Below are 21,367 nucleotides of genomic sequence, written 5' to 3'. Positions count from 1 at the left end.
ATCTTGCGAGTTTTCTAATTAACCGAAGTTCTCAAGCAAATGTTCAGCTCGAAATATTTTTAGTTAGAAGCCTTATTTCCGTTTTTGGACGCTCCCAAAGTCGGTCTGTTCGCCCCCTCTGCTGCTCAAATAATTGTGGATCATTAGGTCTCTGCCTTTTGTTGTAATTGAAAGTGATAGTAAAGAGATATTAACATACCATTGTTTCATTTCAATTTTTTTCAATTTAGCATAAAGTCACTGAAACGACTATTTATTATATTTCATTCTTGGTTTCAGTCTAATTCATTGAAAACGGAATGAAAATTGCATGTCACTAATTTAATTCATTCATATCTGGCTATGAAACTGATATTGGGAAAAGTGAAAAATAGTGCAGGAATGATATGCGTAAAATGGATATATATCCAATTTACATAATATCGACTGTCATGTAGATTATGTTAAGTAAATACGTTATTTGTTTTGTTCTCAACTCGTGTGTAATCGTTCTTTGTCACTTTGTACCCTTGAGAAAGAACTCGGTATATTGCTAAAGCTCCTGGGTTAGGTTTGACAACAGTTTTGCAATGTTCTTTGTCAGAATTTCTTTCAGTAGATGGAAAGATGGTGGTTAAGTATATAGGCATGGACCATGGACCAACAGCACAGTAGCACACTAATGGTCACACACTAATATATATATATATATATATATATATATATATATATATATATATATATATATATATATATATATATATATATCTTTCTCTCTCTCTTTAAAATTGATTGTGTCAGTATTTCGGTGTATGACTTGCACACATCAATTTCTTTCCAGCTGGCGGATACAGTTTGACGCAAAAATGCATGGCAGGAAAATGTTTTAAAGTTATGAATTGACTGGCATGTTTGTCTGCCATTTTTAGAGTTTTAGATGTTCTTTAAGATATAATAAAATCATTAAAAGTCTTCATTTTATATAGAAATGTTATGCTTACGTTTATTAGGTAGAAGCCTAACAATTTTGCTGTCTTTAGGGGGAAATGCTATAAAATGAAATGATTATATCACATTAGGAGCGCTTCTTATGTTTACCTTGGCATGTTTTTCCATCTGAGTGTAGTCGGAATCCAGAAGAACAAGAGCAGACGTAGGTTCCTTCAGTATTATGACAACTTTGATTGCAATCGTGTTTTATTAAACATTCATTTATGTCTGAAATGAAGAAAATATTTAGGAAAGCGAGCTGGTAAAATATTAAAAACACGAGCTCCAAAAATATTATCCATATGTTTTAGTTTGTTCCCCCTTTCCCCGATCACATCATTGCCTGTACTGAATGCATACCTTGCAACTACAGCCTATGACTAAACAGAATAGAAATCCAAGTCAGTATTTGTATCATGTCAAATTGAATGCTGATGTAAACATGCAACACTAATTAGTCAGAAAAGTAATATATACGTTAATTAGATTACTAAACATGAAAATATATATTTTGCGTGTTCAGACACAATCCATACATTTAAATCCTTTGTCGTAAATTACCCAAACGAAGATTAAAAGAAAATCCGTAATAATTCATATGCGCAAGTAGTACTGATATTCTACAATAACATTGACCATGTTCTTCAAACCGCACTCTGATTTATAAATTCTGAATGTAGTCACTTTAATACCATTACTTAGCAATATCACACATATTACTGTTGTATGGTACTATTTAAACCAATGTTACCTATTCATGCGCCATCCCAAAGGAAATCTTTCAAATATGAATATGGATTAATGGTGTCAAAGATATTTTTCATAAAAAATATTTTTTATATAAAAATTCATATTTGTTATTCTAGATACAGAATGACTGGTACCTTGGCATTTTTCGCTTTCACTTAAATTATAGCCAGATGGACAATCTGAACAATTGTAACCTATTCCAGTCAGCTTGTGAATATCGGGAGGAAAGTCCGTACAGTTCCTCAACGAGGAACAAGGGAAACTCGCACAACTGTCATAATCGTCCTCACAATTTGGCCCTGAAATTTTGCATGATAAAGAACGCATATTTTAAATCTTTTTACGTGGTTTCAAAAATAGTCTTGACAGAAGCGTTATAAACAAAATTAATCACTTGCACATGTTTTGCTGTATTTTGGCTTACTTGTTTGATTGTTGCATACGCAGCTGAATTTATATTAACATTATTTCAAAGACTTAGTGCATCTTATTTACATACTAGCTCCAAAATAAAGACATTTTAGGAAAACGAATTGTTCTTCCACAACCAGTGTTTTGTAATTTTATCTGTGCTGATCTATGAGCGAAAATCACATCTTTCAGAAAGACTTGCAAATTGCAATAAGTTCCTTTAATATAATGTTATCTTTTTAAAGCTGTGATGTTAAAGTTGAAGATTTAGAGTGATGCAGTCCTTCAGTGAGATAATATATTATTTTATTATTTGTTATTTGATATATGGTTGAATTCTGATATAAATGTCTGTACTCTACCTGACCATGGACTGTCACACACACATTCTGAATACTTGAATTTCGCTGTAGCTCGGCTGTTATCACTGTAGATGCTAAAGTTACAAGTGCCATGACCATCACAGCCCGTGCAGAACACAATTACTGGTTCACTTGGTAGAGATTGGACACCTGCATCGTCTTCCGCAAAGACGCTGAAATATTAATAAAATATACTGAACGAAACTTGAGTGTGTCCGAAGGCGTATCGTAGCTAGCTCTTTCAAAACGTATATATAAACAAGGTATTTAAGCCTAGCTGGTTACAAACCATATCACTGAAAGTGTCTTTAGTCACCGCAATTATCTTCCTCTGTCTTGCGCATGCACCATTACGAAGAATAACGAAGAAAAACGAGTATGCGTCGTAAGGTTCATTACTAATTATTTTCCGGCTATGGGACTTATTCGCCGCAAATTTCTCCAACATTTCTAATCTTACTTTTGAATTCAACGACAGCACCAATAACTATTTCAAATCAGGAACATTTCTCCACACGGGCACCAAACGCGCACGAGACATAAATACGATGTCACATATTCATTAAGTTAAGCGACATCAATCATTATCCACACATACTCGTTCGCTCCTAGGTGTTACCTATTTCGTATTACTTCATGTATGTAAAACTCTTTTCTATTGGTTGCAAACCCGTGTATGAAAAGGCATAAAGTGTTTAACTCATGCACTATGTTACTGTCACTGGGTTATGGTGCCTAGCAATAAAATATAAAGCAATCAATTATATTTATCAATCGGCAGAATATAGTTAGGAGAGAATTATGGCGTCAGAGCACGCCAAATTAATGTCGCTGTCTGAATCTCTGTTTAGCTGTTTATATTTTATTGTTTTTATTGTCGCGTGCAAAACTGATATCAAATTAGTAGCTATTTAGTTACAGAGTGATAAATAATTGAAAATAGGGCCACTACAAGTTTAAATTACATTCAATTTCATGAGTATCCTTTTGAAACTAGCATAGAGTTTTAAGATATTTTTCTGCTGATAATCTCTCTTTCTAAGGTCCCTCTCTTACTTAGATATCATATGGCAGTAAAAACTTACACCTCACTGTACAAATAAAACAAATCATTTCATCATTGTCTGTAAATCGAAATGAAGCTTCTTAAACTAATAAACTGTCACGGATTTAACTTGGATTAGGATCAATTATTTCTAGGTATTTATATACTGTAAGACGTCTGAACCAAAGCTGATTTCATACATCTATTTTTACTACGATCTTACGCATCTTGTACACTATAAGACTCTATCCGAAGTGCTTCTACCTTATTAGCTTGGGCGATGCATCTGTAGCTGTAAAGGATACATTTGCTGAATGATCTTCATTCACTGTGAGCTTTGCTCCAACGTCATTGCTCAAAAATCTATACTGAAATGTTCCATCGTCAGTGGCATTTAGAGAATATGTCACTGTCTTGTTTAATACCACCTGCAAAATGTCTGGTCCTTCGATGCTTGGAATCTTATTATCTTTAATAAGAAGAAAGATATCCATAATGTAATAATCACTTCTTCACTGGCATTGGACCTATCGCAAGCCGCTATTTGTACGTGTTTGTTCATTTGAATAGGTTATCTACGTGGTTTGTATACATTAAGGTTCTTCATTTTCATAATGTCAGTTCTGTTTGAGAAAGAAATTAATTTTAGACGCTCGATAAAAACTGAAAGAACCAAATGCTTTCACATAATGGAATTATGGCTGAAGCTCATATATGAAAATCATACATGGTGAGTAGGGTAAATCAAAAGATAATAGACTGCGTAAATCTTAAAATCCTGATAAACTTGGCTTGTATTTTAAACTTTATAGAACTATGTCAGCTCCACAGCATATTCATTTATTCAGTATTGAATGAATGAACATATATATATATATATATATATATATATATATATATATATATATATATATATATGCGTATTGTCCGCAATGCATTCGTATGGTTTGATATCTTTTGGATTATTTATACAAATTTTGTGTGAATATTGACGAATAGATAACGCTGTGGGGCCCCGAGTGGCCGAGTGGTCTAAAGCGCTCACCGTTCTGGATCACTGCCATCTCACCTCTGTCTGCGTGGGTTCGAGTCCAAGGCTCAGCTAGCGTGGGTATGTGGGAAAGCCTGCCAGTAGCTTCTCGTGGGTCGGTGGTTCTTCCCTGGGTTTTCCAGGGTTCTTCCTCCACCAGTTATACTGGCCGCCATGTATAGCCTATCTTGTGCTGAAAAATGGCGTTAAACCCTAGAACAACAACAACAACAAAGATAACGCTGTCTAATATGTACAATCATGTAAGACAGACCACTTTAAACTATCACACCATACCTATTTTAATTTGGTCCTGTTTTGCTTTATTTTCAATTTGAAGAGTTTCCTGTGCAATTTCTTCATTGTCTGTGAACACGAGATCAAATATACATTCCTGGTTTTCTTCTCCACAAATCTCTTTGGCATTAGCAACATTTACTGGGTCAGCTTCGTCAAGGAATTTGGGTGTAAATGTAGGATCAGTAAAATCTGCATGTCCTTTTCCGGTAGGATAACGAAATACTGATTCCATTTCTGATGTTCTCCCTGTAAAGTAAATATTAGTATATGTTTGCGTGATATAAGCAGCACAATGTGAAAACCTTAGCCTAACTAAATAATATCCAAACATACATCGCTGAGAAAATTAATGTTCCATTCAAGTGTCAATGGTGTCCAGTTCAGAGTCATCGACATCTGCACAAACGCCATACCATACAGCATTGGCTAGTGAAAAATAAACTTGCAAGGTCAAAGAAAATATATCGCGTGGTAAAAACAGGAACAAAAATGTATACTTGAATATGTATGTTAGTGACTAATCCCCAACAAAAGCTTCAGTAACACAGCTAACATAAACGTATAACCGATAATAGGGACGAAGTGACAATATTGAAATGCAACTTATTCTTGAACTTTTTGATAGCAGAAACGTTGAATCTGAACCCTTAGTTTTACTCTGGACCTCTGTTGTATCTTCACAATTTTGTTTGCACCTGAGCTAGGATTGGCTAGTTATTTGTGTTGGAAATATCATCTCCTTGGTAACGTTCAAGAGAGATGAGTTAAGAAGTGAAATAGGTAGATACATTTCGCCGAACATTCCGGCCGAAAAGATGAAATAATATGAAATGAAAAGAGGTTAATGCTTTCGATGGTATGACTTTGAGCTGATTGGCTGACTGATTAACTGATTTAAATGAAGAAATGAAACCTTATTTGGAAATAACCAACACAAAGAGACGACAGACATTATTACGTTCTTTGGTGTTTAGGGATATCTTTCCGTATATAATGCTTACAATGTAATAAACAGTCGATTTGTAAAGTTTGTTACAGATTATATCTCTGATTATCACTGAAACTAAGTTATTAGCAGACTCATATATTTTACTATTGACGCAACATATGCAAACGAAGATAGCTAAGATAAACAGTGTGATATGTAACTGCATATTGGCCGCATTGTTATCACTGTTAGATTTATATATTCGTTCCAGGAAGAAAAAATACTTCTCAATTATTTTAGCTAGTACCTATGTACAATATAATGGACGAGTATTTCCTGTAGTCCCTTATATATTGTATACGGTATAATGTAACCTACTTTTGCTATTCAAATATTGAGGTCACTAATTCAACTTATTGTGTCTTTGTTCCCCGTTTATAAAGCAAGGTAATTAGGACTAAATTTCAAACTCTTAAAATACAACCTCCAAACGGTAATGTTCCATTTCAGTCGCCAATTTTCTTGAGGTTCTGTAGTAGTAGTAATAGTAGTAGTGGTAGTAGCAGAAACAGTAGTAGCAGAAGAAAAATAATACAGCTTAAATGTCAAAGGTACTTTCAAATTCTTATTTCAAGCAAACCAGTTTTTATTTGTTTTTGTTAATTTGTCAATATCAACGTAACTTAATTCTAAGAATATCGAATGTTTCCATCAAATGAATGTAGAATAACGAGAACGAAAAGAGTCCAACAATAACAGACTATAAGATATTAGAAAATGACTTACAACTTTGTCCAAACTGGAATATTTCTCTTTCTTGTATGGTGTTCTCAAGTAATGTTCCATTGGCGCATCTAAATTCATTAGTGTCATTACCATCGAAATTTCCCAAAAGACCTTTGGTTTTTCCACTGAAGGTTATTGGAATGACAACAGCAATACTTAGCATCCGCATGCCGAGTGTAACAGTCATTGATATGCCTGAAAAGGCAATCGGTAATTACATGAAACATCAATCTAATATATGTGCTATATGTATGCGAGTTGCTTCCAAGTTCTTCAGACCGGTATTTTAAATACTTCCCAGCATTTCACGCCGTATTTAGATTATGACAACCTTTTTCCCTTTATTATTAACTATTAAATCAACATGCTAAAACGTGACAATGCTGCTCTTCTCATTTTCCTTCCGCTTATTATTGCCAGAGCTAATAAGCAAATCAACAGACTATTCTTGATTCAAATGTATATTCTCTCCCATTTTCTTCGTTTTCTATTCATCGTCGGGTCTTTGTCATCTTTTCCTACCGACGCTTAATGATAACATATTGTTGGTTGAGTAAGTAAACATTCATCTCTGGTAATATTTGTGTATTTCACCTTCATACAGAAAGTCAAGCCTCTATGACTTGATGTCTGAAATTTATTCCGTCCTACTATGCATTAAGTAATAGAATCATCACAATTCCCACTACATTAGAAATTCCACATCTACAAACATTTAGTCACAATAAGTTGGGAATTCATAATTTATCTTAGTTTTATAAGATTATAAATTATAAAATATAAAAAATATAACTATGCCTACCTGCATTCATATCTGCGTATTTTATCGACGTATAGACATTACTCATTACATATCCCTGAGTGCCAGCATTCATATCTGCGTATTTTATCGACGTATAGACATTACTCGTTACATATCCCTGAGTGCCAGCATTCATATCTGCGTATTTTATCGACGTATAGACATTACTCGTTACATATCCCTGAATGTACTAGTATTGTTAGTAACGTGCAGCACATTACTTCAAGTGATAATCATTCGTGGAAAAATAGCTTTCATAATACCTGAAGAAAACACCGCCTGAAATGCCTTGGTTAGGTCAGTGCGCAGTAGAGATACGTTTTCGTTGTTGATAGTAAATGGAAAACTTTCATCAGCAAAAGGAATAGTGTAGTCATCGAAGTTGACACCAGAACCCATGTTTGCAAAGACAAGAAGTCCTAAAATATACACATTATTCCATGCAAATATAGATTACGGCAACTACACACAAATTTTTCTATCTATTTCTATTACATCATAATTTATTAAGTTCCAGTTAACTTACTACATGGAATTATGTTCGTACAGTACGCATTTCCCCTTTACTGAAGGGTACTAAAGCTGACTTGTCATTACTACTATACCTGCGGGCACTATTGCCACGCGCCTCTTTCATATGACGTCACATTGGGTCAAGCAAAATACTTAATCGATGAATGTCTGCTTCAGTGGTATCTGTTCTTATATAAATATCTTTTCTCTTGTACAAATCTCTTTTACAAATCTAAAAATTCACGTTTTAGAAGGATAGATTCATCGAGAGAAGGCAATAACAGTCCCCGAGAAAGGGCATTTCGACAACTAGAATGGTGTTATTACCCTCAACAAATATTAATGTGCCCTGTCAATTTGTAAAGAATGGATAACAAAGTAATGTTTTATTACTCAATATTTTATGCTCTTTGATTTCATGTTGTATTTAGTTAGATATGCACAAACGTCATACTCGATATCATTTGTGAATAAAATATATAGCTACTAACACTTTTCAGACATTTGCATTTCAATGTATTGTCAAACTTTCATAAGACCTCTTACAAGATAAGAAGATATATTCTAACCAAAATGCATAAATTTCATCACGTTATTGATAAAAATAACTTTCCATGTTTCATACTTTAACCTCACCATTTTTTGTCCTGTTGAGCTCCACATTAATACTGACATTCCTATCGTCTTTAGCAGCAAATGCAGAAAATATTGTTGCATCACTAAGGTTACCATCCTTTTTCTCCACTCTGGCTGTTCTTGCTTGCAAAACAAAGGTAGTATTTCCAGACTCCATGTTGATAAGTGTATATTCTCCGAGTCCATTAAATGTATACTTTCGTCCATCTAAAGTTTCGATGTGAGGATCGCCCCAAAAGATGGCTGAAATGGATTTAGATCGGTTCCGGATAGTTCATTTATGCACACGTGATGTTGTGTATCCAAACTTTGTTTTCGGACACAATCCATCCGCATGATTTGAACTTTAAATTATGTTTTGACAGATAAACAATGATGATTGAAGGAATTTTTTAGAAATAAACGGCTTTCAAAATTGTAGATAAATCAAATACTTTGTAAAATATATCTAAATAGTCAGAAAAAGGTTCATGTTGTCATTAACAACGACCTCTGTGCAAATATTTACTGTTGAAACTAGTTATTCTCTTGAAATAATATTAAGATGACCAGTAAAGATTTAATCTCCCTTTTTATATTTCCACATAAAATTTAAATTAAAAAGTTAAAGTTTTGTTAAGGCTGACTCGAGGAAATATTTTCTCAATGTCATAATCTCTCTCTCTCTTTCTTTCTCTCACTCCCTCTCTCTCTCTCTCTCTCTCTCTCTCTCTCTCTCTCTCTATATATATATATATATATATATATATATATATATATATATACAGTGTGTGTGATTTCACTTTGAAATTCTAAGTTTTATTTGTCGTCACTCAGAATTAATTAATTAATTATATTATATGAACTGTTAGACAGTTTTCATCGTGAATGATGAATCTTCCAGCGAGCTGACCATAATCATTTCAGCTCATTTCGGTATTATGATATACGAGAAGTAGTTGCCAAAGTTCTTAAGATTAGGGCAGTTTACAACAAAGTTCTTTTTTAGTGAGTAGTATATTACGGTATTCCTTTAACGCACTCCCCACCACCTATGTATACAGTCTTAGTCTGATTATCCAATTATCAAATGTAATGTCTTTTTGTCTCCACGTTTCGGTATGTTTTTCGTGCACTGAAAAAAGACTGTACTTCTAGCTACATGGCGGCTTTCAAATCGTCTTCTCCTCAGTGAAACTTTGATAACAGAATTTAGTCAAACATTGCTTGATGCTAACACAGGTTTGTATGGAGGATGTAGCAAATTTGGATGCTGTGTTATTTCATGAAGTCGCTCACGATAGATGATTTATGCGCCGGATATTTGTCATGGAGTAGATGGATACCTCGGGTACCGGTACAAAAACGGCTGCTTTGGGAGTGTTCCACAATTTTTGAAAACACTTTTGTGGCATCCAAATGCCCAGTGGCACTGGAAGGCTCACGCACAGGTACCTGGATGACCAGGATTTTTGTAATAAACTCTCATAACAATCCGACTACGTCAACTAATTTGGGTCTCTGCTCCTGTTCTCCGATCCAAAACGTTATTATTTTCTCTTGAGTCTGGTTTAAAAAAGCAAATCACTTGTGGCAATCACATTCAAGTGTCTCTATTTACTTTTTTCATATTTGGTGAGGAGTTTTTCAATCCCTGTCTGTTTTATCAACTGTCAACAAATGCGGAACCCATCTTGTATGAACAATCAAACCACCTAAATATTGTATGATATGACAGAGAATTACATCCATAAACTTTATCAAAGTCGGCCTGGATATTAGAGAATACCTTAAGAGATGCCTGGATTTATCGTATGCTGCTTGCTCATCAGCATCTTTCCTTCTCCAACACTTTTACATCGCTATCATTTACCTCCCTTACGTCACACACATATATTTTGGTGGTGTTCCATAATTTATCACAACACTTTGGAGTCTCCCTTTCTCCCATCGAGCCCGACCTCAAAAAACTGGATATTTTAAAAAATTTAATGGAATTAAATAGTTTATTTTAGTGCATATTGATTGCATGTTTCAAAGAATAGCGTTTTGACCTTTCAACTATTCCCCTAACGAACCCATACAATCATATAAACATACATCTTTGATACCACTATTTATTTCATGTAGTTTTAAGTAATAACATTTTTATCAATTGATATATCATAATCCAGACATATGTTAGTTGCAGATATTATATTTTTCAAATTAGAGGATTGCTATAAATAGAAATTGTCTTTTCTTCAAATGGTTGGTATAAACCACCCACTAAATAATAATCAAATGCCAAGTCCCGGAACTTTAACTGCTTGATGTGCACGTGCGCGTTGGAAAACTTTCTTTTGCTCATTTGCCATTCAGGTTTGTTATAATGACGATGTCATTTTGTATGTGTGAAAACTAGTCTTGTTTTCGTGTCTGTATTGCAGAACATGTAATGCGAGTTTATTTCGAACTCTGTGACAGCGATTATACACACCTTTGGCTCGACATGGTATTTCGATGCAAAAGCAAGTGTGATCGGCCTCAACTAGAAAAGTTGTGCGAATCAAATGCTTTGGTGAGAATTGTAGTATATATATGCCAGAGTTTAGAAGAGAACGTAGTGTGTATCCTTCTGAAAGTGTGGTACCGGAGTATTGACCGATTAGAAGATCTATGCGAGCGAATTGTGGTGGTAATCACGCGGCATGAGATATGAAGAGTGTAGAATCGAGAGTAAGGAAACAATTTAATAAAGTTATATGTGAACCACAAAAAAAAACCGAAAATCAGTTTGGAGAATTGTGATTATATATATAAAGCTTACTGTAGGTACAGCAAAATAAAATTCATTCAAAGAATTTAGGTGACATTGATAGAGGCTTAAAACTAAGCATTATGAATATTATCACCATTAATAGACAGTTTCTAGTTTATGAATAGCAATCTGAAAATGCTGGTAACTAAGTTGCCAGGATATTAATACAACATACACGGTATGAGCTCGTATGACCTTCTAAACGTCATAGGGTACCAACATCGATATGCTAACAGACATCAACATGCACCTATTATATGAGAATGAATCCGTGGCGGGAATTCGATGTCTGAACAAGCGTCACGCCAAAGCAAAGAACCCAATGAATACGACAGCGAAAAGAGAAACCTTTTAAACAACCCACCTTTATCCCAAAAACTTCTATGGTGGGTCATGATACTGAGCATATTAACTGGTGGCTTTAAGTGGGTCAGCCATCCCACACTCTAATCAATTGCTGTGGACGCCACCCATTGCTTACATCCTTGAAATCGACATTCAACCAGTTCTAAGCATACACAAAAAGAGCACGATGTACTCTATTTCCAAAACCTCCAGTTTTCCAACAGACTAAGAATGCACGTCATCAAGGTCCTCCACCAGGTAGGTTTTGATCAAAGCGCGTTGAATGCACATTACATACAGCTGAATACAGAATTACAAACCTAGGAGAAGTCGGAGTTCGAGAAAGACTCCTTTATGCTGATGAACAACTCTGTCTTTGGGAAAACCACAGTAGACCAAAGCAACAGATTCCGGTCGCTTTTGTGAATCCTGACGATGATGAAGACAACTGAGTAGTCTGATTGCTGGTCGAGCGATACAATTGTGGACAATCTTTTGCGGCAAACTTACTGTTGTTCATTTCACGAAGCCAGTCGGAAGTTCAACCACCCCATGCATACGGGACAGGCAATTCGGGATCTAAACAAACACCTTATGCACGTCTACAGCTAGAATCAGATTAAGGCGTCCTGAGGATGATAAGGTGCACCTGCTGCACAAGAAACTGATCGAAAGCTGCCGAGCATTGAAACTGCTGATTTCTACCTTCCTGAGCGCCGATCAAGAGCATCCACTCCACAGCACTGCATAAAAAGAGGTCGCAGACAAGTTGAAGGATGAATGATCAGTAAATCAGTTCACCGAATCTCCTAGCCTCCTTTCCAATATGTACTCCAAATACGTAAGGCCAAAGGCATCCTAATGACAGTCGTAAGGAAACGCATTAGTCCTCACCTCTACTTCGGTTGCTTCCGAAAGAAAAAATAGTTTTGATATTGTATGACTGCCATCCACTGTGACTACGACACAATCTGGGTTTACCGCATGAACAAGATAAATCTTTGTTAGCTGGCGACCAAAACGTGGATCACCCTGAAGGCAACAAGATGCGGGCATACGGATACTACCACACTGCACAAGATCAAAACGCCTTGGCGGAGGTATACCTCAACAACCGCATCGACCTGAGCCATGAATAAGAATACCTTTACGAACATGGAAAGCTACCACTGTTTACACCTCAAGACCAATGTGTTATTACTGGTGGACATATTTCAACAGATACTTGCTCCAGGGCAGCCTAATCGACTTTTAAAGGCCAGATGCCAGAGAAGTGGCCGACTTTTTTATGCTCGCGCTCTGTTGCAGCAGCGGAACGTGCACCGATAATGGACTTTTAACCCTGCATGCTGTGCAAGTTCTTGGAGCGTGTGTTTCCCATTGGCGAGTTGCACATCATAAACGGCTGCTTGTCTCAGTCTTTTGCTTACAACCCAAACACTATGCAAATATTTTAAAAGTATGCACGTTATTGACTTTTCAGCCACAAAGGATTCAAACATGATGCATCATTCCGGGCGCTGCTCATTGGACCCTTCGGCTGTGGAACGATATAGCAGCTGCTGAACCTCCTTACGTGGTGGATGAAGTGGGACTGGTCTTACGTGGTTGTACCAAGCTCGGACGACTAGAAATGTCATGACATCATGCACCAAATTAACAACGCCGTAATTTTCCGAGGAGGTCAAAATATTCACAATACATGGTGTGCCTTCGACATGGTCTGGAACGAGTTTCGTCGCTTCATGTACAAGGCAACGTCTATATCACACAGCTTTGTCACCATAGTACTTACCATCACATGTCCAGTAGAATTTAGGGCTGACGTTGATATGATGTACTTTAATAAAATTAGAGTCTTGCAATTATTTTTTTTTAAAAATACAAAATTTCAAATATTAAGCAGTTTACTCAAATGTCAAGCACGCAGAACTTGATAAAAGTACAGAAGGATTGTGTTGCCCATCGCGGCAAGCTACAAGATATACTAAACTCCTTTCAGCTCGCCTATGATGATGTCATATAGGAGGCTGAAAATGGATATTAACTTACAGCATAGATAAAAACTACATGTTCTTAGCTAACATTTTTAAATTATGGAGAAGTACATTCAGTTGCAAGAAATAATCCATTTAGTTAGGATGATGTAATTTAAATGCATTTACCAAATCTTAATGGAAAAGTTGTATAACAGGTTCCTATTGGACGCACCGCATGGTAAAGATCACACAGATCTTCTCTATCGCAGCAGTATTCCCTCATCTGTAAATCTTCTTGCACGTGCCAGTTGTAGAAAAGCCAGGGATGATAGCGGACAAAACCTCCAGCATATGGTCCAGATTGCATGAAGTGATGATCAGATGAGTTGCTATAGCAACACGTCTAAAATGAGTAAATATTAACATGATAAATGATAAGAATATTTAGGTATGTATCTGTGTGTGTGTGTGTGTGTGTGTGTGTGTGTGTGTGTGTCAAGGAATTGTATCTACAAAGTCGTAATTGTTATATTTATTGCAAATAGAGTATGGAGCCTGTCGCTAAGTACATCATTGCCCATGGTGTATGCTTAATTCTGTCTAACGGGTTTTACTCACTTCGACGATCAACTTACTGTGGCATGTTCAGAACAATGGCAGTATAAACTTACTTACCTCATGTATTCCGTTTTGTCGTACCCGCCATGTACCAATATACAGTGTTATAATTTTTCAGGTTAATCACTTTGCATAGATTCCTTGTCAGGATGCTTTTTTCTTTACAATATCAATCTTTCAACTGCAGAGGTACGTATAAATTGTATGTATTCTTCGTATCCTTGTATCATACTCGTTTGATAAACAAGGTAGATTTTTAGGTTAGATAATTCGGAATTTTTCGTAAATGTCATTAGGTTTGACAAATCTAGATAAAATGAATGAAAGTAGCATATCCAGTTTATTCATTTCTACTTGTTATTTCCATGGGAATATGATGAATGTTCTATAGCTTAAATATTTTGTACGAGATTTATTCGGACCGGAACATGTAGAACCTATTCAAGTTAACGAGCAGGCTACTTTTACATCGAAAACTTGCTTCACATGCCTTTCTTATTGTAGTATTTCATATATTTTTTCAACAAGCTGGGTCATATTTCTGTGAAGGATTTGGCATTGTACTACACAGAAGTTTTATTGTTTAAACATCAATCATCATTTTGATCACTTCAACCATAGTCCTCTCTTTTATGATTCTATTTCCAGATGTGTGGACAACAGCAATGCAAGTCATAGAGAGCAGGTTTTTGCCCAATTTACAGGGGTAATGACTACACTGGTCAACAGTGAAATCATTACTGACTTGAAAAGGCCCTAATCTGTAGTATTTTGGTGTGCCGAACACGAATATAACCGTGAAAAATTTGTATTGGCTCTCGTTTTGAAGATATTCATATACCTCATTTTCTATGTTTCACTGTGTAAATTTCTCCAGTAGGACTGCAGCAACATCCGGAATAATGATGTAACATTGCATAATACCATCATGCTCACATCATCCACAGTTGATTGCATCATTTTCTGATGCAATGCAATACTAATGCCATGCGGCTGCTGAAGTAAGTTGACGTCAGCAGTGTACTATACATGTGTAGGCCTATTATACTAATGCCAGGCGGCTGCTGAAGCTGACGTAAGCAGTGTACTATATAAAGCCCAATCAGATAGGTTCAGCATTTAAAATATTTTAGACGTTGTGCGAGACAGTTCAAGCTACTGTTACATAAAACTTATTATTTTATCCATTTACGTACAATAAAGAACAGTAATGCCTCGAAAGTGTGTTAATACCGCGGACAATTTTTGCTATATTTGTGGGGAAGTGACATTTGCCAACCAGAAGAAAAGTATCAATTCTCAAGTGAAGAAGGCATATCATCTTTACTTCGGATGCAAGGTTGGTGACCAAGACAAGCCTTGGGCTCCGCATATATGCTGTGCTACATGTACAACACAGCTTTCACAGTGGTTGAATTGCAAAAGGTCATCAATGCCGTTTGCAGTCCCAATGGTGTGGAGAGAGCCAAGCAACCACCTAAATGACTGTTACTTCTGCTTGGTTCCTCCTCTTTCCGGCGGAATAACGAAGCGAAAGAAGTCGAGAATAGTCTACCCAAACATTCCGTCTGCATTGAGACCAGTTCCACATGGTGAGGGACTTCCTATTCCAGAACCTCCAGCAGAATATTCTCTTGATTCATCTGACGAAGACAAAGGTGAGTCGACCTGTTCTTCTCCTGGTCCATCAGCATGCAGTGATCCAGATTTTCACTGTGGTGCATCATCAACCCCACACAGAATAACACAGGAAGAACTAAATGACCTGATTCGTGATTTGGACTTATCAAAGAACAAGGCAGAATTGCTAGGATCAAGACTCCAACAATGGAATCTTCTAGAAGAAGATGTCACAATTACTGCATATCGAAAGCGCCACCAGCAATTGGAGCCTTTCTTCAGAAAGGAAAGTAATCTGATATTCTGTTCCGATATTGAGGGCCTCATGAATGCTTTAAAAATCACTCATGACCCACAAGAATGGAGACTATTTGTGGACTCTTCGAAACTGAGTCTCAAGGCTGTGCTTTTGCACAATGGAAACATTCTTCCATCTATTCCAGTAGCGTATGCTGTCCACATGAAAGAGACATACGATAACTTAAGGCAGATACTGAATTCCATTGAGTATAACAAGTACAGCTGGCACCTCTGTGGTGATTTGAAGGTAGTTGCCCTTTTAATGGGACTGCAGCAAGGATATACAAAATACATGTGTTTCTTATGCGAGTGGGATAGCCGAGCAAGGGAAATGCACTACATGAGGAAGGAATGGACTCACAGGCAGAATGTAGCCATTGGAGAGAAGAATATCCAACACCCAGCTCTGGTTGAGGCTCAGAAAATCTTGCTACCACCCCTTCACATCAAACTAGGTTTGATGAAGAACTTCGTGAAAGCCATTGACCGGACTTTGCCAGCATTCCGATACCTGCATGAAAAATTCCCTCGACTCAGCGAAGCAAAGATTAAAGAGGGAGTTTTTGTGGGTCCTCAGATTCGAGAGCTTTTCAAAGATGACCGGTTCAACAACTTGCTGGAAGGTGACGCGAAACAAGCATGGAATGCTTTTCGCCTAGTTTCTACAAACTTCCTCGGAAATGTTAGGGCAGAAAACTATAAGGAACTAGTAGAAGACATGTTGATGAAGTATAAGAAACTTGGCTGCAATATGTCTCTAAAGATTCACTTCCTTCATTCCCATTTGGATTTCTTTCCTAGCAACTGTGGTATTGTTAGTGATGAACACGGCGAACGTTTTCATCAAGATATCGCAACAATGGAACAAAGATACCAGGGAAAATGGTCCACTACAATGCTGGCTGACTACTGCTGGACACTCCTCAGAGATGCTCCCGAACAGCTGTACAAGAGACAGGCGAAGAAATCTAAGATGTAGTCAATGACTTGATTTTTTATAGGTAGGCTATTACAGTTGACCTTTTACTATTGGAATGCATTTCGTTATGTAAACATTAATTTCTTGCAGATTACAAAAAAACTAGAGCCAATTTTGCAATTTGACTGTCATATTCGTGTTCAGCACATAAAAATTGATAAGAATTGACTAATTTTATTTCAGTAACATGACTTTTGTAAAAATTTGTTGTCCAGTGCTATCACAGGCAATAGGTATATACGGAAGGGCGTCTAGTATTACATTAAAAAAATAAATCTGCCATCCCTTCTTATTCTCGTTAATGTTATTACTTATGGAGGAAGTTTTGCAGATGTTTTAGCTCATACCATGTGTCTTGTTTTTGACACTCCTACCGATGACAGGGAACCGCAGAGAAGAACTTTATGTGCTAATTACAAATTATATTGTAATCAAGGTACGTTACTGTTGACAATATCTTTTTAAGCTCTCATAGTTTTGTTTTAGTTCTATTTCACACTTATTTAATCCCTGTCTTTTCCGCCGCAATCAATTTTTTACACAAAGCAAAGACTCAACAAATACCTTTCCCACACCACTAGGATTAAACCACCAGCTAAAACGAAGGTAGCTACACTCCGCTTCCCCCTGTCTCAAAGTTAGTCCTACGTATCTAGGATCGCTCCTGAGCCAGTCTAATGTACAAGGACATTCGGGTAACTGAGTCATGGCGTCGCTGTATATTTGTTTGCCCGGGTTGTTTCGTGCATACCATCTTATGCATTTGTGTCTGTAAATGTTTTCTTGGCATGGTGCCTCCGTTAGCTGGTAGAAAATAATCCCGGTTTTGCCTGCAAACAGGAATGCGAGGAATACATTCTTGTATATTCATCGTTTCTTTCTAGTTACTGCCCCTTGTCCTGTATCAAACAGTTTCATCTAGTACATTCTTATCTCGTTGTAAAGACAAATGTATTACGACAGAATCAACTCATCGTGCTTTTTTAGTATTGTTTATTGGTTACATTCCTTTAATGTGACAACAAGGTTTGTTTCTCAAAAGGTCTTGAATGAGCCAATCCTCAGTACTGTTTCAAACCGCAAATAGTCAAGAAGATACTAACGGTCAAGTTTAATGCTAATCATAAAATGACTGACCGTTGCAATACATTAAATTCATAAAACGACTGACCGTTTCAATTCATAAAAAGACTAACCGTTGCAATACATTAAATTCATAAAATGACTGACAGTTGCAAAATGACTGACAGTTGCAATACAATAAATTCATAAAACGACTGACAGTTGCAATACTTTAAATTCATAAAATGACTAACCGTTGCAATACAATAAATTCATAAAATGACTGACCGTTGCAATACGTTAAATTCATAAGAAGACTGAACGTTGCAATACATTAAATTGCTTACGAAATGCACACATGGTAATGCTTAATCTCAAAGACCTCAGGCCTAAACATGTCATGGATTTAACATATACAAAATAAAGCATTCCTATTGTTCATGCACAAGTGGGGCTAAATATTTTCGATCTTCCCACAAATATATACAAATTATGTGCAGAATCATCAAGATACATACAGACATTTAAAAGCTAAATAGGTTTATATTACTAATCTCAGATAATCCGCAATCTACACTCTGTATCTCAGGGCATAAGGTATAAGTTATATAAGAAAGTAGATCATTTTCTTCAAAACTCAAAGATATATAATTTAATTTTGAATCTAGTCGTCAGCTAGAAGTATTTGAAAGTGTGAAGGAAGATGAATACGACTGATCGCGCAAATCTTATAAAAAGAAAATATTTCCATGATTATGTATTTACATACTTACCTACATCGATACATATACACCCATACTCATGCTGACATAGAGAACGAAAACAAATAGACATGTTGACAAGCACACTTCAAAACAAGCATTCACTACGTTTGGAGGAAAACTATTTTATTTAAAGCAAATTCACTTTTGGAAATATTTTCAAGCAAAAGCAGTATATTTCTCGGTTGCTTAACTTACCATTTGATTTTACTTTTGTTGAAATATCCCAAGCCAAGGGAGTAGATGAGTACATATGTGGTACATATTCTCCAGTTTGTGTTACATACCCGATGAAAACATTGTTCGCACGAAGGTGCATTTCATCTTGGAAGTATATGTAAAAGCAATATGTTTCTAAGCCATCTGATACCAAGACAAGTTGAAATGACATAGTCTGAAAAGAAAGGAAAACAAACATCAGAGAAACTGAAGTAAGGAAAACTAAATAATACGCAAGAGAATACGAAATGCTGATATGAAATAAGATAACACAATATTTGATTTTCATGGTTATTGGTAATAGTGATAGAATCAAATGACAGTATTTCGAAAACCATCAGACTCATCTGAGTTTATTTGCCAATGAATCTTTCTATGCTTCTCTATTTGCCCCTATATTTATCCATTTATATATTACGATGACAATTTTCTTCTAAGGTCACTCTCATTTCTTCTAATCAATATTGTATTGTCATTTTCGTTTAGAAGTTCTGTAATACTTTGCATGTCATTAATAGCACAAATATACTTTTATTCAAGCCGAATATACTTTTTTTAAACTAAAATAATTGTTGAGTAAAAGTTTAAATAAGTTTTGTAAAATATCAGAATTGTTCTCTTGACATAAAGGATAATTTATTTCTCAAAATGTGGCATAACGCTAATACATTATAGAAGTGAATGAAAAATGAAATTTAAGTGACCAAACTTTGCCTGGAATCTCAGACTTTCGATATATGTCAACAATGCTTAGAAATTGACTGAGGTTATCAGCTGCTATATTTTTTAACTTTGACTTGCGCATTGATTTCAAAATTAATTTTTTCTCTGTTTATTTTGCAGGTTATGTGCATATTCAGGGAATTATATATGGAAACAATGGTGTGCTTAGTATTTTATTCTCCTCGCCTTTTGTTAAGGATAATTTCAATCATTAGTTTGACAGTGTGAATCTCACATATTAAATATGCGAATGAATATCGGAAAACAACGATTTACACATTGCAAACAACAATATATCCCATACTTCATTGTAACGCTCTTCTGCATCGTATGGTCTCGCTTTCAGCCAAGTAACCACAAGTAAGAATTGGGCCTCAAAATATCTAGTGCTAGTCTTCAGTTCTCTAACTATCGATTCCGCGTTGATGACGTTCGGTCGTGTTCTGAAATCACTGTCTTTAGTAACATCATATACTTGATAATATATCTGTCCATCGAAACCAATCTGGATGTCTGTCAAATACGCCATCAGTATGTCTGTTTTGGTCTGCTTAGACTTCGGCAGGGATGGCGCTGTAAACGGTTTATCGAACGTGACGATGCCATTACTGCAGACCTAGAAAACAAAATTAAGTACGTTTTTTAAAACTTCTATACACATGCATAACAATATTTATACGTAAATCTAGGTTGACTTCATGTGAGCATGTTGTTGTCTAGCTTCGTTCGGATCAGAATGACACTTAAAAAAGGTCGTTAAAGAAAACAGTTATCATTTTTCTTAAAATATTTAAAGACGAAATTCAAATAAGTTTTATATGATCGAAGAAACAATCGTGGTATTGTTTGTTGACCAGATACGTTAGAACTTCTGTTATGCTTTTCAGTTTTAGAATGAAAAATGCATGTAATTAGGAAAATCAAATTAAATGTAAGATCAGTTTCAATATGTTTTATTACATTTAGCCATGAGACAATTCGTGAAATTTTAACCAAAGGATTTATATATATATATGTATCGCACCCACTTGACAAAGTGTAATTAATTGCGCAGCTAGCAACATTAATTAGAAATCAATCACTGTTTGAAAAGTAACTGTGGTATTCGTATTTCCCGTGTAGGGTGGGATTAATTATTGTGTACGAAATATCCGCATATTATTTGTCCATCGGTTGATTAGGTTAAACATACTTGTGATAAACTGTTTCTTTAAGACCAATAACATTAACAGTTTGCGGTGTACAATACACAGACACGCACGCTCTTCTGCAACAGGTCTCACACATTCAATACATTCAGTACTCCATTGTAAAATATTGACACGACAGATTCCGATAAATGTTGAATTTGAAGATTGACGTAAGTTATGAAACTAATCGACAATACTAATCTCACATCGTGTGCTTCACAAGACATCTATATCTGCATACCATGTTACTCGTACTCTTA

The 21,367-nt window shown here is 35.8% G+C and overlaps 1 protein-coding gene across 1 annotated transcript in view; it reads right to left on the bottom strand.

Moving 5' to 3' along the window:
* LOC149771957 (mucin-like protein) overlaps nt 1-21,367 on the bottom strand; it is a 52,419-nt gene that overhangs the window by 16,063 nt on the left and 14,989 nt on the right. Inside the window, exons 10-21 of the mRNA XM_089948054.1 lie at nt 20,222-20,533; nt 19,174-19,369; nt 17,717-17,982; nt 13,822-14,038; nt 8,533-8,775; nt 7,647-7,802; nt 6,582-6,776; nt 4,865-5,113; nt 3,802-4,006; nt 2,493-2,665; nt 1,854-2,018; nt 1,078-1,197 (exon numbers count right to left, since the gene is read on the bottom strand). Of these exons, the coding sequence (XP_089804180.1) occupies nt 1,078-1,197; nt 1,854-2,018; nt 2,493-2,665; nt 3,802-4,006; nt 4,865-5,113; nt 6,582-6,776; nt 7,647-7,802; nt 8,533-8,775; nt 13,822-14,038; nt 17,717-17,982; nt 19,174-19,369; nt 20,222-20,533 (2,497 nt within the window). The remainder of the gene's footprint in view (nt 1-1,077; nt 1,198-1,853; nt 2,019-2,492; nt 2,666-3,801; nt 4,007-4,864; nt 5,114-6,581; nt 6,777-7,646; nt 7,803-8,532; nt 8,776-13,821; nt 14,039-17,716; nt 17,983-19,173; nt 19,370-20,221; nt 20,534-21,367) is intronic.

The sequence above is a fragment of the Sinohyriopsis cumingii genome, unplaced genomic scaffold, assembly GCF_028554795.1.
Source record: "Sinohyriopsis cumingii isolate HCF-2022 unplaced genomic scaffold, ASM2855479v2 utg001554l, whole genome shotgun sequence".
Lineage (NCBI taxonomy): Eukaryota > Metazoa > Mollusca > Bivalvia > Unionida > Unionidae > Sinohyriopsis > Sinohyriopsis cumingii.
The sequence above is the reverse complement of the archived record's forward strand: the minus strand, read 5'-3'. Positions and strand labels throughout refer to the sequence as shown.